Source organism: Lutjanus erythropterus, chromosome 2, assembly GCF_056507025.1.
Source record: "Lutjanus erythropterus isolate fLutEry1 chromosome 2, fLutEry1.hap2, whole genome shotgun sequence".
In the NCBI taxonomy this organism is placed as follows: Eukaryota; Metazoa; Chordata; class Actinopteri; order Lutjaniformes; family Lutjanidae; genus Lutjanus; species Lutjanus erythropterus.
In genome coordinates, this window is record NC_139318.1 from 28,902,240 (window position 1) to 28,919,123 (window position 16,884).

The following is a 16,884-nucleotide window of genomic DNA, read 5'->3' on the forward strand; positions in this document are numbered from 1 at the left end:
ACAGCAAGAACTTATTTGTTCTGCCTCTGTACTGTAACAGTGCATAATATAGATTCTGGTCCACCTTGGATGGGTGATCTCTGACTGCTTTCAAGTAAATTCTGAAGCAGTTCATTTCTAGTGTGGACAGTATTCAAACCAATCACAGAATGCAACCCTGTATGTGTTATTTCATTGGCTATAACACATTTTTGTCTTCCTGTTTTGGTGACTGGTGAACTAGTAGCATGTTTGCTACCAAAATGTGGGGACAAATCTAGACACAACAAAATGAGAAACACCTGCATTTTAAGACCTGCTATCTTTTGAGACGTTTGTATGCGTGGTCCTCTAAGGTCTTCTGATATACGCTCTAGATTAACACCTAACATTAACAAAACCTGACTGTGCTCCATGATATACAATATCCAGGTAGAATTTGGGCCATGTGATCTGTGTCTTTTTACCTGCTGACTGGATGACTGATAATTGGACAACGTTTCCACCAAATGACTTGTGTTCACAATTTCTGGACTGTTTGAGTTTTGCCTTTGTGAACACAAAACGGACCAGTTGGAAAACTGAAACAATGTGTCATTGTCACATTGGTTCGATTCAGCTCTTATCACATGGTGTATCATAACCACCGCAGGAAAAACACACAAGACGGAAAAATTCACCGTTTCTCTTCTCAACCAGTGCTGCTCGTTAATTAGTGCGTGTCATGTTGGTGCCAGTGGCAGTGTTCTTGTTTTATTTGGGTGTGTTCAGGTCCATCCACATGTCGGATCAGAGCTCATCATCATGTGGTATTTTCAGACTGGAGACTGCATTTATTTTTGGGGCATGATATGCATTTTTTTTATATAGCATAAAGAAGAGGGATGACAAGAAATGAAAAGAGAGGGAAATGTTGAATGACGTGCAACAAACGTCCCCAGCTGGACTCAAACCAGGAACTCTGCAGTTCAGAGTAAAGTTTGACATTTTTTTGGATTCCTGTGGGATTCCTGCTGGAAGGAGTCAACTTCACTCTTCATCATGGAACTGGGATGGAGCACGAAAAAAGGTGAATAGGAGTGGGTGGGACGGGAATGATAATAGCAATAGGTCTTTTTTTTTTTTTTTTTTTTTTTTATAGATATAAATATGCAGTTCCAGTATGAACCAACACCATTTTCTTTATTTTGAAAATAGTGCTAGTCGTTCTTTTTTTTTTTTCTCTCTTGTCTACTCTCATGGCTGGATGCGAGTTGGTTGCAACTACCTCACCAGTGCTTGATGTGTGTGGACTGTGGATTGACGCAAAGGGATGGAACGGGGATCATTCTTTCAGGACTGAGATGGGGCAGGAGTATTTTTGTGGGACTACCTAATAAATTTAGGTATGTCAAGTTCTGGTTTTAAAATGTACCCCATCATCACTGTAGAGTTGTGTGTTCTTACCGGTGTATAGCTGTGCACACTGCCCACACTGTTGAGATTGACAGAGGCCAGACTCTGATCAGACAGGCTGTTGTTAAGGCTGCTTCTTGGACTATCGCTCCCCTCCTGGTCTGTGTTGTACAACGCCACCTGAAACACACAGATGTACATTATGCTTATTCTCAAGCTGACACACACTTATGTTACAAATGTCATCTCCACTCTTGCTGATGGAGCATGTCAGCAGCATTCCTCTAAGATAATGGGTCTGAAAGTAATGTTGGTCTATAGTTAAACAACGTAATTTAGAATGGAAATGTAAAGCCTGAGCATGTGTGTGTGCTGCATGCAATGACATGTCATAATAGCAGAGTACTTTGTTTTCACTTTATTGAGTGTGTGTGTGTGCGGGAGACACAGGGTGCTGCTGAACACCCACCACAGTCACTAAGGGGTTCCAGCTGAACATGTAAAGGGGTCTGGAGACAGCTGAGACATTCCCATCACTAAAGGTCACACTACTGGCGATGTCAGCCACATCTGCTCACCAAGCGCAAATCCGTTTGGGACAGCTAACAAAGGATTTTAGTGCAGCCGAGACACTGACCTTTCAATGTAGCAGCAAAACTAGCCGAACCACTTCAGGACGACAATCTTAATTATCGTCTAACAAGGTTTAGTCCTCCCACCCTTCCCAAATAAAGTGCGCCGTCAGACAATTAAGACAATAGTAAGAAGAACGATCCAGATAATGAAATTAATGATACCCACAGAGAATAGCCCATGTGTTGAGTTTTGTATTGTGAGAAAGGAATGGCAGTAACGCACTGATGGTGTTGCAGTGGAAGAGGGCCTGGCATTCTGAGATCAGCGTGTGTGTGCGTGTGTGCATGTATTTGTGTGTGTCAGTCCATGACTGAGTGCAGCATGGTGGCTTCTGCTCATCACTGTGAGTGGAACAGAGTGGGCTCTGTGCTCAGCACAATGAGACAGCAGTGGCAGCAGCCTTCAGGCAGGCAGATTGGCCCGGCCCTGCCCAGCAGCACCCTGCCTCTCAGCAGCAGCAGCAGCAGCGGACTGAAGCCTCTTGTCTTTCTGTTGAGGCGCAGCGAGCCACCACAGAGGCCACAAGGAGGCAAGGAAACCCAGCTAGCCCTGACTGACTGCCTTCTCTGCTCTGACTGATTGGCTGGCTGACTAACATGCTGGTATGAATCCAGGACCCACACATGATGCAGAGTGAGAGTGTCTGATCATATTAAGCTTTTAATATGGAGCCTGGCTCCTGAGCCGGTACAATGAGATAGAAATACTGTGATTTAAAATAAAATTTTAGGGGATGGCAGGGTTCAACTTTAAATGTTTTTATTTCACTTGTCCTGTTAAGCAAATGGATCAGGAATTGACTTGCCCCTGTACAAATTGTTTCATTTATTAGCAGTTATCAAATAACAACAAAGACTGAAGTTAATGGTCATGTTTATTCCCGAGGTGCAACGTCTGTAAAATGTAAATGGAAATAGTGAAAAATGTCCTTCCCAGTTTTTCAAAGCCCAACTTGATGTCTTTCACTGTCTTGTTTTGTCAGCTTAAGACTCAAAGATATACAGTTTAAAATGATAATAAACCAAAAAAGAGGGAAATCTCCATATTTGAGAGAATGAAAAGTTTAACAATTTTGTCCTGGCAGGCATTCTTTACATTGCAGTAGGGCTGCAACTAACAATTACTTTCATTATTGATTAATCTGCCGTTTATTTCCACAATTAATGAAATAATTGTTCAGTCTATAAAGTGTCAAAGAATGTGTAAAATGCTCAGCACGATTTTCCAGAGTCCAAAGTGATGTCTTCTAATTGCCTCCTTTGTCCAACTACCAGGCCAAAAACCAAAATACATTTATCATCATAAATGACAAAGCAAAGCAGAAAATCCTCACATTTAAGAATCTGTAACCACCAAATGTTTGACGTTTTTACCTGAAAAATCACCAAAACAATTAATCGTTTATCAAAATAGTTGGCGAATAATGTCCTTTGACTGACAATTCAATTATTTGTTGTAGCGTGAGCTTACAGTAGACAGATGTAGAGCCTGACTGAAATGGGATTTCTGAGACAAACACTGGTTTTAGAGGGGAAAAATTCAATTATTAACAATATGATGGCCACTACAATGAATGTCTGAGCTGGAATGAAAATAAATCTTTTCTATGTCACAAAAACACCAATTTTGTACCGATATGACTATAAGAAAGTACTCAAAAGGCTGTTTTCTTAAAGAAATAATAACAATAATATCAATAATTATATGTACTGTGTGGGGGGATGTCCCTCTTCCTGCTTTTGATATTCCCCCCTGTGGTCACTAATTCTTTAATACAAGTAGGGATACATGCTATACCTGCTTCTGGTCAGACTAAATAAATTAAATGCTTTTCCTATGCCTGCCATTAGATGGTCCAAATTAAAAAGCTATAGGAACCATTTTAAAAACATGTTTTGGATTCTCCTGAGTTGACAGATAAAAAAGTTTTTATATCAGTGCATATCGGTAAACATATACGCCAAATACGGATATACGAATCTCTGATAGGCTCATATCAGGCTGGTATATCAGCCAACAGATATGTTGGCCTAGCTCTAGACAAATAACAAGAAATGAAGAGAAGAGGAAGATGGTGAATGACATGCAACAAATGTCTTCAGTGAGGAGGCAAGGAAACCCAGGCAGCCCTGACTGACTCTGTTCATCTCTGACTGATTGGCCGGCTGACTAACATGCTGGTACGAATCCAGGACCCACACATACAGAGTGAGAGCGTCCGATCATATTAAGCTTTTAATATGGAGCCTGGCTCCTGAGGTGGTAGAATGAGATAGAAACACTGCGAAAACAAGAGTGTAAATGCTGAATCCAGGCAACACTGTATGAGGAAGAGGGGTGAGGCTGAGGGAGAGGAGAATAGGGGGGCAGTAAGAGAAGCTCATTAGGCAACTCTAGCCTTCCTCCACTCAGTGTGGGCTTGGCTCCAGTGTTCATTAGCGTGAAGGGGAGCTCAATGAGCAGCTAAGACTGAAGGCTTAAGCACGTCCACAAAATCAGCCCTACTATGCTAATCAAAAACAGCGCGCCACAGAAATATAAATGTTATGTGTAATGAAGTCATAAAACAGGCTTTTAGCCTTAAGTCTCTCACCGCAATCTATTTTTACTCCACTCACCCATAAAGTGTGATGATTTCTAAACCTCGCCGCTCTGTGGTTTACGCAGACCCCAGAGTCCCCTGAGTGAAGACACCCACTCAAGCACGCACCGTCACAGACGATCACCCAGTCACATCTCACTCACATACGTAAAAGCATTCACAAACATATGACATACACACATTTCTGCAGATACAGACGTGCACAAAGGTAGGAGAACACACACACGCATAGAAAAACCCACAGACAGAGGCAGGCATGCTCATACAGGCAAGAGCAGCTCCACAGTAAATACTGTGTACGGTGTTAGCTAGCAGGCAAGCAGGCGAGTCAGAGTTCTATTCTTAGCAGTGAATTAAGTAAAAAGCCAGAGGTGTCTTTTACATGGGGGCCTAATCTGGAGCATGAGACATGGATTATGAAATCAAAGCAAGATTGGCCCAGGTGTCTCCAACAATGCCAGCTAGTGTTCAGCACAATCCCTGCATGCAGGATTGAACAGACAGAGGAAGAGAGGAGGAAGGGATATGAGACACGGAGAGAAAAAAGGCCAGACTATTCATCAGCAAACACACATCCAACAATCCCCTCTTTCCCTTCATCATCACACTCCAGTGCCAGAGTTTCATCACATTCACGCCAACATTTTGGGTCGCCTCAGAACACAACCTTTAGGGGAGGGGGAAGAAAATCTGAGTCTAGTGTGTGAGGAAGAACGCACAAGAAAAAAAGAGGTGGGGGGGGGGGACAATCTGTGTGAGGAATGTCCAGCAGGAGAGAGAAAGAGATTCTTGCTGGTTCAGTAGTCGTCGTCTTGCCAGCGTCTGCCTGCCATTGGTCTATCTGAGAAGGCGGGAATGAGGGAGAGAGACTGGAATAGAAAGGGAGCGAGAGAAAAACAGAGAGAGGGAATTCCTGTGGCTTGGCACACTGCACCGAAAGAGGCGTGGCCTGTCGTGTGTTTACAGTGTAAGACAGTGAGAAACAAGCTCTCTCCGAGGAGTTAGGTCCTTAGATCTGTTGCTATTACACTTTGTCTCCACCGTTAACAGGTTTTGTCACAATCAAGAGAACAAAAAGAGAGAAATCAAAACTTCTTTTCATCAGAGCTTGAAATCGCACACAGTAGCCGTGTTTTGTGCAGTTTGAATATTTGCAGCTTGTTGCTCTTCTGAGTTATTTGACTGGAGGTATTTGATGGCAGGAGTCCAGACTCTAAACTGTCAGCTCTTTACATTAGGGCCTCATTATGCTGTCACTGCCGGTGGAGACTGGTGCTGCAGCAAGTGCTTGTTTGTAGCAATCAGAGAGGAAAAAGGGGTCATCTTTCTCCACACTTTAGGCCTGTGAATCTGTCTGCCACAGCAACATGAAAAACGGCGTGCTCTCCGCAGAAGTGGCCCCTGGCTACTCGTCACTGACACACTCATCAAAACAAGCCGAAACACTCTGTAAAACACTCTACATACATGTACATACAAGTTATAAATGCATATGCTTAGACTAGGGCTTAAAATTTACTTTTTTACTTAGTGTCCTGCAACTGTCCTGTTCCATTATTATTTTTTTTAATTCACACAAATATGGAAGACACTAGCTGCCCAACTGAAGGCTCAGGCAGGTTGACTGCAGGCAAGACCATTCCAATGTTATACTCTGACAACCACAAGCAACGATGAGTCCTACACTGTAAGTTGATCAGCTGTTTCCAACTCTGTCAACTGTCTGTAAATGTAAAACTAAGCCTGTTATCCTGAAAACAAAAGCCTGAAAATATGCACTCTGAGTTCAGTGACTGCAGGCCTTACTGCCTGCCCAACTGTATTACTATATTGCCCAGTTTAACTCTTATAAACATATACTCATTCTAAAAATGTATTAATGACTTCTACCAGACACTAAGTCATTCCAACTGAGCCTGCTGCCACCATGACCCAAGAGGAAGAAAATGGATGGATGGATCGACAGCTATCAGAATGCCATTGTGTGTAAAGTGTGCAAAGTCTTCCCGAATAAGACTGGTAATACAACAAACTTATTTTATCACCTTAGCCACTTCCACCCTTTGGAGTACGCAACATCAGTTATGACCTACATGACTGATAATTAATGATATTGACTAATAAGAAACTTAACTTGTGTGATGGACTATTTGAACCTAACAATTAAAATTATATATATTCAATGACACATAAATTCAGTAATTTCATTTTTTTCTCAGTTGTTCCAGAATTGTCCCAGACATCGTAGCTTTGTGTCCTAGGTGCTATTTTTATTGTCCCAGAGACAATTGAACATCTTTAATTTCAAACGCTGGCTCAGACTTTCTAACCCCCACCATATATACATACACACACACACACACACACACACACACACACACACACACACACACACACACACACACACACACACACACACACACACACACACACACACACACACACACACACCAAGTTCTCTTTCCTATGAACACCCCTGTTCACGTTAAACACTTTTTTTGTAATGCTTGCAGCAAATGAATAAGCCACTCTTGTAGGCTTTTTAAAAGTACACCTGAGAGCTGCCCCCACTGGGCTCAGAGGATGAGAGCTTAAGGTTAAAAAGCCTATTTAAATTTCAGAGTGAGCGGCACACTCACAGCTAACAGCTAGCAGTCCCTGTAGCTTTGCTCTGTGATGTACAAGTGTTTCCAAGCTTTTACACACAAAAAAGCTGCAGAGAGCAGACGGAGCTGGCAGCAGAGGTGGTGGTCACCTGTAATGTGGTCACAGACTGAGAAACACGACTCTGGGCGTCAACCTCCACTACAGGTGCGAACACAGAAACCCCATGCAGCGTGCGGTGTATCCTATTGCAAGTCTGCACGGGACTGTGTAAGGTCTATCAGGTTGCAAAGTGCTAAGTATCAGTGTGAGCATCATATTTCCATGCTGAAGATAACAAGAGCCTGCTGCCTGTTGTTGTAGAGGAAAAAGGTGCTGCAGTGCAGATAGTTGTGTATTTTGGTGTGGGTTGCATTGCAGAGAAGCTTTAGGCATATGAGCATGTGCTTCTGTGTGTGTGTGTGTGAGTGTGTATCTCCCCTCCACTAGAGTGCTCCTCTCTCTGTGGGGAATAGTGCTGTAGGTGGTTGGAGAAGTGGGTGGGGTCAGGGTGCAGCCGTGTAGCCAGGTGTGTGTTGGAGCTGGAGGCTGGATGGCTGGTTGTAGTACCTTGTTAGTCACAGTGTTGATTGCCAGCGTTGGAGAGGCACTTCCAGAGATCATACACTCCATCCCCAAAGACTCCGACTCCAGGCTGTACGGCGTAGAAGCCTGTGGGGGTTGGGGGCGGGGTGTGGAGGCAGACAAAATACAAATTAATAAATAAATAAAAATTCAACACTATCCAATTATTAAACACATGAAATCCCACTGCAGGTTACAAGACCTGTGTTATGTGTGTGACAAACCTCCTGCTCAGACTAGATGCATATTCATCGGCATGGTATAGCTGCAACAATTAATTGATAAATCGATAAATTGTAGAGCCTGATCAATATGTAGGTTGACTGCTATTATCAGTATGATATTAGCCAATCACAGCTATATCAGTCTGTATCAGTATCGGCATATATGCTGTACCATATGACAACTCTTTTTTTGTTTTTTTTTTAACACAGAACATAACACAGATTGTCTTTATTTGTTAGTTTTATAGGCAGCATTAGTGTATATTAAGTACTTCTTCTTAATTCAGATTTAATATGTATGCACACTTTTGCTCTATTTGTATATTTTTTAACAAAGTTATTTTGATAAAAATATAGGTGAAAGTTTACTGTTTTAGTGCCCTGACATCTTTTTATTGTTAATATCCTGCTTCCATGACATATCTTGGTCACTTTTGATGGATCACTGAAAAAATGTGTGTTTATAAACATATTCTATATATTATCCTTATCAGCCCCAAAAATATAGTATCAGCTGTGCCTTAATTAGCTGCAAGGCTGCAAAACATGGTAAAAAAAAAAAAAAATAATGTGATTATTCTTACAGGTACTGCAATTGTGATATGTTTTCTTATATCTGGAGAACAAGATTTAGAGGCCAGGGCATTTGAGCAGCACTACATTACTTCATTATAATTCAATTTTGTCACACACTCTACCTTTATCCAAAAATAGCAGCTTCTGCAATTTAATTGATCGATTAAATAGCTGTCAACAATTAAACTGATCACCAACTATTTTAATAGTTGATTCATCAGTTTGAGTTTGAGGTTTTGGAAAAAAATGTAAAAATTTTCTGATTTCAGCCTCTTAAATATGAATATTTTCAGGTTTTGTTACTCCTCTCTCACAGTGGACTGAATATCTTTGGGTTGTAGGTAAAACACAGCATTTGAGGATGTCATATTTGGGAAACACCAATCAATATCTTTCATAATTGTCTGACATTTTATATATCAAATAACTAATCAATTTATTAAGACAATAATCAGTAGGGTAATAAATAATATCTTGATATTTTTAGGCTATTATACAATATATATGTTGATATACACATTTTCTCTAACATAACATACCATCAGAGATGAGTGGTATGGACAAAATTGAAGATCAAAATATATTTGACCAAATATTTCATTACTATATTGTGACACTTTTGTAGAGATGACTATTGGTGTGTGCTTTTAAAATATTAACATAGTGAGATTTTTGATAAATCAGTAATGTGGATATAATAACTAAGTGGGTAAAGGCAAATAAATAGAAGAGCTAAAACAATGTGGGAAGTTCAGAAAATTGCACCACTTCACTGTAATACAGCCTTTAAAACTAGGAAAAGGCAACACTTATGATATATCACGATACAACTATAACCCAATTATTCAAACTAGTATGTCTGGGGTCATATCACAATATCAATATAAGATCGAAATACAGGGTGCCCACAAAGTCTCTTTACAATTTAAAAAATTTATTACAAAAGCAATTGATGAGATATGTTAATCAGATTTGTTCTATGTACTCAGTGGTTATCAAAGTTTTTAATCACATTCATGCTTCACACATTAAGAAAGGGATCACTGATGCCATTGCCACCATTGATGAGGCTATGCTACAGCGAACATGGCAAGAAATCGAGTACGGTCTTGATGTGCTTCGTGCAACTAATGGTGCCCATATAGAGGTGTATTAAATGAGGCAAACAACTTCAATATCTACTTTTCATTTTGTAATAATTTCCACAGATTTGTCTATTCATTTGCTTTTGTAATAAATGTGTTAAATTGTAAAGAGACTTTATGGACACCCTGTATATTGTCCAGCCCTAATTGACAATGAAAATAATCAACACGTGCAGGCCAACCACACGGTACAAAAAAATAAGGCAGAACTATTGTCATATGACAGAGTAACACCTTTATTTAGGTCACATTTGAACTGTGCTTTCTGAGAAGATGGAGACAGCCCCCATCCCCACCCTCACCTCACACCCAAACACACAGCGCACACGCACACTATGCATGCCCTCATCTTGCTCGCTGTATAGACGCACTGTTGTGAGAGATAACTCTGCCATGCCTGTCTCCCAAAACTGCTTACTGTAAGAGGATTGGCTGCCAACAATACCATTTTTAATTCATGATAAACATAAATGAGATTTCACAAACTCTCAATTTCAATGTCTGAGACTCTTAATGGAATGCCTTGTAGGCAGACAGTGTCTAGAGGGGGGGAGGAGGCTGAGCACAGCGCATGTGTCCTACAGAAAACACACTCCTCACTTGGTGCGTTCTTTTGTGTCATGCTCAAATGAACAGAACTGCATCAGGAGAGCTTTAGTTGAAACTGTTGGCAGAGCTGCATAATAAAAACAATGCACTTTTCCTGTACCTTTACTCTTTGTTGTCCATAAAATCTCACACCAGCAAAGAGACATGGTTTGTTGAATGAATGTGATAGTATTTCAATGCTGCAGGGCGACTACATTAACAGCATGTTAAGTTTTATGTAGTCTGTGTGTGTGTGGGGGGTAGAGACAATGGTGTGTGATCGCGTGTGTGCATGAGTCTGCCTCGCCAGCCTAACAGAATCCTCCTCTCCTTGTAGCCTCTGGTCAGCCACAATGTGGGGAAGGAGGAGACAAGAGACTGCTGCGTCGAGATGCCCCAGGGCCAGGTCAATCTGAGCAGCTCACTAAAACCTCTACAGCTGTACGTAACGCCGGACGAAACTCATCCATAATTAAAGACAAAAGCTCCCGCTCAGAATAGCCAGCGCACACAGCTCTGCATTAATTGATGTTTGTTAAAAAAAGTGAGTGCAGAATGTAATGTATGTAATGGCTGCCTGGGGCATAGTTTATTAATAAGGACCCCACTTCATGACAGGCTAGCGAAGCAGCATGGAGAGGCAGTTACATAAAGTCTGGATATTATGAACTCATACTGAGGCTCTGTGTGTGTGTGTGTGTGTGTGTGTGTGTGTGTGTGTGTGTGTGTGTGTGTGTGTGTGTGTGTGTGTGTGTGTGTGTGTGTGTGTGTGTGTGTGTGTGGTAGAGAAAGAGTGGGAAAGGAAAGGAGGGTAAAAGGAAAAGAAAACTGAGGCAGAAGTAGAGACACAGAGGCACAGATGAATCTGCACCAAGCAGAGATAGAGGCAGCAACTTTAGCAGAGGAACAGCATATGTGGAGAAATGTGTTTTCTCAGGAATATGCAGAGTTGGTCTCATCACACTCACCCGCTCTCCAGACCTCGGCCTCTTCTTTGGCCGTGTAGGCAAGGCGTCCTCCTTTGGGTTGGTGTCGATGGCCCAGTAAGAGCCCTGCAGACAGAAGAAAGATATGTGAGCTGATAAAACACAACTAGGGCTGGCCTTGAATATAGTCAAATCTTAGTCAACCAAGTTGTCATCTATCTGTTAGTTGAAGAAAAAACACCTCAAACTCCATTCAGGAGGTACGCCTCTCCACTGACCTGGAATTGTTGCTACATGTGCGTTTTTTCTTGTAACAATCACAGGCACATAGCTGCAAACTACATGTAGCTGCCATTAGTTAGTTTGGTCAGTTAGCAGTTTTATTGTTACATAGCCTCCGAGACCAACTGAATCTGACAACAGGGAATAGAGTTCCAAGGTGATTTACAGAGAGTCTGACCAGGACTCTGACTCCATGGGCGATAAAGACACAGCAGACTCAGGTGGGGACAAGAGGCATGAAGCTGTTGGGTAGCAAGTCTGTACCATAAGGAGTTAGTCTGTAAGTATAAATCACCATCCATTGTCAGGAGTGTCATGGTTCTCCAAATCCACAATTAGATTTTTAAGGCAAATTCGTCAGTCCATCTTTCATTGATTTGTTCAGTGTCATTGTTGACCTTTTCTCATTTGCTGTCTGACCACCGTTGCCCGAATGCAGGTAAGCTGTACATCGAAATCAAGTGTCACCATAGGAGGAAGTTACTGGGAATGGGGGCTGGACCCAACTTCCTGGGAACAATAGTGTAAATCAATTTATTATTTACTGAGAATGAGACAATGGTAGAAAGACCACCATAACCCTGTCGTGGGCCAGACTTTGGCCCGTGGGTCATTAGTTGAGTACCCAAGGTCTGTATGGTATCAAGTGCGATATAAATAGCCAGTAAGCGTTGCTGTGTTGCCTTGGAACTGTTGTCTCTTTTTGTGTTGGATGCTGGAAGTAGGAAAGGGTTGCTGAATCTGCCTTTTTTGATTATTGAAACTCAGAACTCATTTCAACTGATTTTTTTTATTGAATATTGATATTGTGACACCCCTATCCATTGTGTTGACAAGTCCACGTGCATTTGCTTCAGTGAAATTGAATACAAATTATTTCTCTGTTTTACATGTGAGGTTATACTGTGTTAATAATTTAACATAAGGCTCAGCCTACTCATTATGGCTGTTATCATTTAACAGGCAGCTCCCTTTGTTTCACAAAAATATAGATTTAAATAATTACATCAATATCATAAACATGCGACAACTAGCTGACAACTGGCTTGAACTGACGACTACTAGTCCACTAGGAAAATCTTTAGTTGGAGCAGCCCTAAAATACAACAGATTGCTTTTTCACGTGACATCCTTAGGATGTTTGCACTGGACTGAGACATTTCCCCTCCAACAGGACACAACAAGCATCAGATGTTTCTTTGGCACTACAACTTACCTGCTTTAGAACAACATTATTTAAAAATTTAGAAGCCTCGCATACTCTCCTAAAGTCTGTCTTATCAGCCCAAGCTTTTATTTGAGTTGATAGCTGTGAGTTTGTGCGGCGTGTGGGTGGGCTTTGTTAGTAAGAACGGCTTGGCTTTTTCCTCCTCTGCGGCTGCTCCTCAATGAGAGGCTGGTGAGGGCAGCTGGTGGTGGTGAAATGCTAAGCCTTTCCTGAAGCTGTACTTCCTCAGCCTCAGGTACTGAGTCAGAGCGCTGTTGCCAAGGATGAAGGCTGCACAGTCTCAGCGCAGGAATCGAGGCAGCACTAGCCCTGCCGTGTTGCTTTTCTTCTAAGGTCTGAGCAAGGCTAATCAAGGCGAGAACAGTTGGGGCTGGCTCTGGGGCTGCAGCGAGCAATTCCACAACCAGGCTGCATTATTTATCTTTGCATTCGGCCCCATTTAATTTATTTTTCAATGGTGTTCCTGCTCGAAACCAACAGGAAAGCAGCTTACAGTACAGATTTTTACCCTAAGGCCCTGCAAGTTCTGAATTTATTTTTAATATTTCATATGGCCCCTGATAAAATCTCAATTGTCAAGAGAAAGTGAGATCAGGACCTTTAAAATTACTTCCTTAGCAGAGAGAATAATTGTTATTTCCATCAGAAATTCTCTGAACAACAGGAGAGGCCATAGAACAAACTGTATCTCAAGTATCTATACAATAACTGGTGCATACACAATGGCCTGCTCTTGTTAAAGCCAGCAAATCTGTTATTTTCACAGCTCACATACACTACTGCTGCAATTGTTAAAATGAAAAGCCAAGGTTGGCCTATATTTGTCAGGGGGTTAAAATTATAAGTTTTAATATGTGCGAGGCTTTGGGGTCAATTAACATTTTCCTCAGAGGGAGGAATAATTCACAGCACAATCAAGCAAAGATGAAGAAACATCTCATATTGATGTAGGCTACAGAAAACTGCAGGAGAAACCTCATTACACACCCCATGTTTTTCTACAAGAAGCTTCACTGAAAAATATATGTAAAAGGTGAGGAAAAAGTGTCTCTACATGTGATACATCTCTGTGTTTAGATGCAGGGGTTAATTGCAGGGGTACAGATGCAGATGTTTGAAAATTAGGAGTCACAGAGACAAAGCCAGGCTTGGTGGTGTTCCTTTTAATTAGGGGGGGAAGAACACATTAAGTTAACCCTCATGGGAGGGGAGTTTCTGCATCTCCCTACACCCACCCCAAGAGAGTTGGCAGGAAAAAAGAAAAACATATAAAGAGTCATTAAATTATTCACAGATATACTGCAATATACCGTAGCAATGCCAAGTGAAGTGTGTCCGTGGAGTTAACAACATAGCAAAGCCACAATATTCTCTGCAGCCATAAAACAAAGGCGGCTGTACAGATTTTTTTTTCTTTTTGAAAAGCAGATCCTGATAACAGATGTGTGCTCTTACCACAAATGACGCAGCTCATTTTCATACATCAACATAAATTATGTCATCCACTTCCCCTTTTGTGTGTAAATATAGGAAAGACAAACACAACAAGTACCCCGGCCATCCTGGAAAGTCCAGGCCGAGACGTAAGACCAATTAAAATAAAGATTATTAACGGTAGCCTTCACAGGCTGCAGCTCTACCTCTGAGGTAGACAGGGTGTGTGCGTCTGTACAACACAAACTGTCATCTCTTACACCATCTCAGAGAGAGAGACAGACAGAGAGCGACATGACTCTCCTATCTCATCCAGCCAGCAGTTCTCATATTCCTGCCACATTACAATATTGATGCAACATATCAAGAGCGGCTAGCGCCTCTTTGAAGTTGTCTTCGGGGGGGAAGGGAGTGAGGAAAATTCCAAATTAAACATTAAGGATGCGAGCATGTTGGCCATGCATTTGGAATGGGATCCATACAGCAATAGATTATTTTGTATTTAGTGGAGCAGCTCCCAGGAGTGTCAATATCAGAGGATTACAGCAAAACATGAAATTAGCATTCAGTCCCCATCCTCTACACAGCTAGGCGTAGCTCTTCATGCATGTGTCGGTGTGTACGTGCGTGTGTGTGTGTAATTATTTGTGTGGTTCCCTAAGCATATGTAGCGTATGCTCTGACAGTGCCGGGATGAAATCTGGGTTAGGCTACATATGGTTAGACCTATGCACGCCATCATACTAAATATAGAAGTATAGGCGTCTCCTTCACGAACTACTCAGTGGACCAGGGGACACTATTTATCAGGAAATGAAGTAAATCTGGCTGAAAAAGCAACTGTAGGTGGTCCTTCTGAGATTCAAATGTCAAATTAACATGTTGGACTTGGACATCGTTTTAAAAAAAGAAAAATGGGAGACAGAGCTGAGAAGGGAGCAAATGAGGTCTGACTTTTTAGTAGCTTCAGCACCTTCAGTAAATACTTCAGGGACGCAAGATTCTGGAAATGACCTGACTTCCACCCTGTTATGGCCCCATCTCCACCAGTCTTTGGCTTTTTCTCTCCCTCACCCACATCTGCTGTCTGTGCCGGTCCAAAAAACTAGTCTCTCCTTACATTTGAAATGCAATTCTGTGGGGGTGGGAGAGGTTCATAATAGATTACGAGCATGCCATGCATTTCCAGACTGTCAGAGTCCTGGCAGCCATTCAAAGGTAACATTTTTCTAGCAGAGATAGCATGATACACACCACAAAAATGTTGTAACAGTGAATTCTGCCAGCTGGAAAATTAAACTTAATTCTTCCGTTTGTGTTTCTGTTTTATAATTACATGCATTTTCCTCTGTTTATAATCAAATTTAAGTCTCACCTTTCCTGGGTCATCTTTGGAGCGAGGCACTTTGAGAAAACACTTGTTCAATGACAGATTGTGCCGTATTGAGTTCTGTAGGGGGAAACAGAGAGAGAAAGGCGGTGAGGTGAGTGGACACACATCAAAAATCAGATTACACAAACAAGTCTGTAGTGCTTAAGTGTGGACAATGTTGCTGCCAGCAGCAGCAAGGGCATACAACTTGTTGGCATGTATCGTTTAGGTTTAGTCACAGCTCCTGTCATCGAGGTCAGCTCGTTTCAGTGGCATGAGATCTGGCCTACAACTGTGTCCAGATTTCACTCGACACGCATATACACAAACTCAATCTGTGTACAAAGCCACCAGGAAGCAGTATCTTTCATCAATGTCCAACAAACTGCATTCTGGTTGCACAAATATATTGAATTCCACGGGTGCCAAAAATAGGAGCCAGAAGGAATCCCACACTGGGATGGTTGCTGATACCAGGGCCTGATATTAATTAATGCTTCAGCGAGCTCCTGTGGGGGCAGGAAATAAATTATGTAGATCATTCTGAAAGTTAACTCATTACAGTGTTACAAGCTACTCCACAGCGGTGAAGAGGGAGGTTCATCCAGCTGCCTGATTGGGGAGGCGAGGTGGGCTGAAGTAGCCACAAGGGCTGGAGAGCGATGCTCCAGGCCTGGGTTAACCAGCTACAGCGAGGCCCTCAGAACCAGCTGGAGGCAGGCCAGCGGAGGGCTTACGAGAGCCAATGGATGCACACGTTTCTCCACTCCACTTTATGGAGTGGTATTGACAGATGGCCACACTGAAAAGCTGTAGGATTCTCTGATGAGTTTAACGGATGCAGGAGATGAGTAGACAGAGGCACACAGAGAGAGAAAGACAGATACAGAGAGACAGAGAGGGAGAAAGACCCCCAAGTGCAAAAGATGGGAGCTGCTTGTTCAACAGTATAGGCAATTATACCACAGGAGGGATGATAATGACAGCCTCGTTGTAATGCTGTCAATCTCGCCAGTTAAATCGCTCTGAAATGCCAATGCAATGCTGAAGAAGTCTAACAATGTTCTCCAACAGAAAATATAGAGAGGGAAACTGGCGCCATAGTCAAAATAATTCTCTTCTTGTGCCAGAAGGGAATATTTTCTGAAAGCGAAACTCAACCTTAAATCTATCTTTTGAGTATCAAACAATCGTCCCCGCAGGCTTGAAAGAATGCTGCAAAAAAGTCTGCAGTTTGCTCTTTCATAAAGAATTCATGTTACAATGGAT

The 16,884-nt window shown here is 41.9% G+C and overlaps 1 protein-coding gene across 3 annotated transcripts in view; it reads right to left on the reverse strand.

Moving 5' to 3' along the window:
- foxj3 (forkhead box J3) overlaps positions 1-16,884 on the reverse strand; it is a 102,476-nt gene that overhangs the window by 13,655 nt on the left and 71,937 nt on the right. For all 3 annotated transcript variants that reach the window (XM_084736386.1, XM_084736368.1, XM_084736377.1), the window contains 4 exons: positions 15,619-15,693; positions 11,342-11,425; positions 7,826-7,927; positions 1,426-1,554 (listed from right to left, as the gene is read on the reverse strand). In XM_084736386.1, coding sequence (XP_084592512.1) covers positions 1,426-1,554; positions 7,826-7,927; positions 11,342-11,425; positions 15,619-15,693 — 390 coding nt within the window. The remainder of the gene's footprint in view (positions 1-1,425; positions 1,555-7,825; positions 7,928-11,341; positions 11,426-15,618; positions 15,694-16,884) is intronic.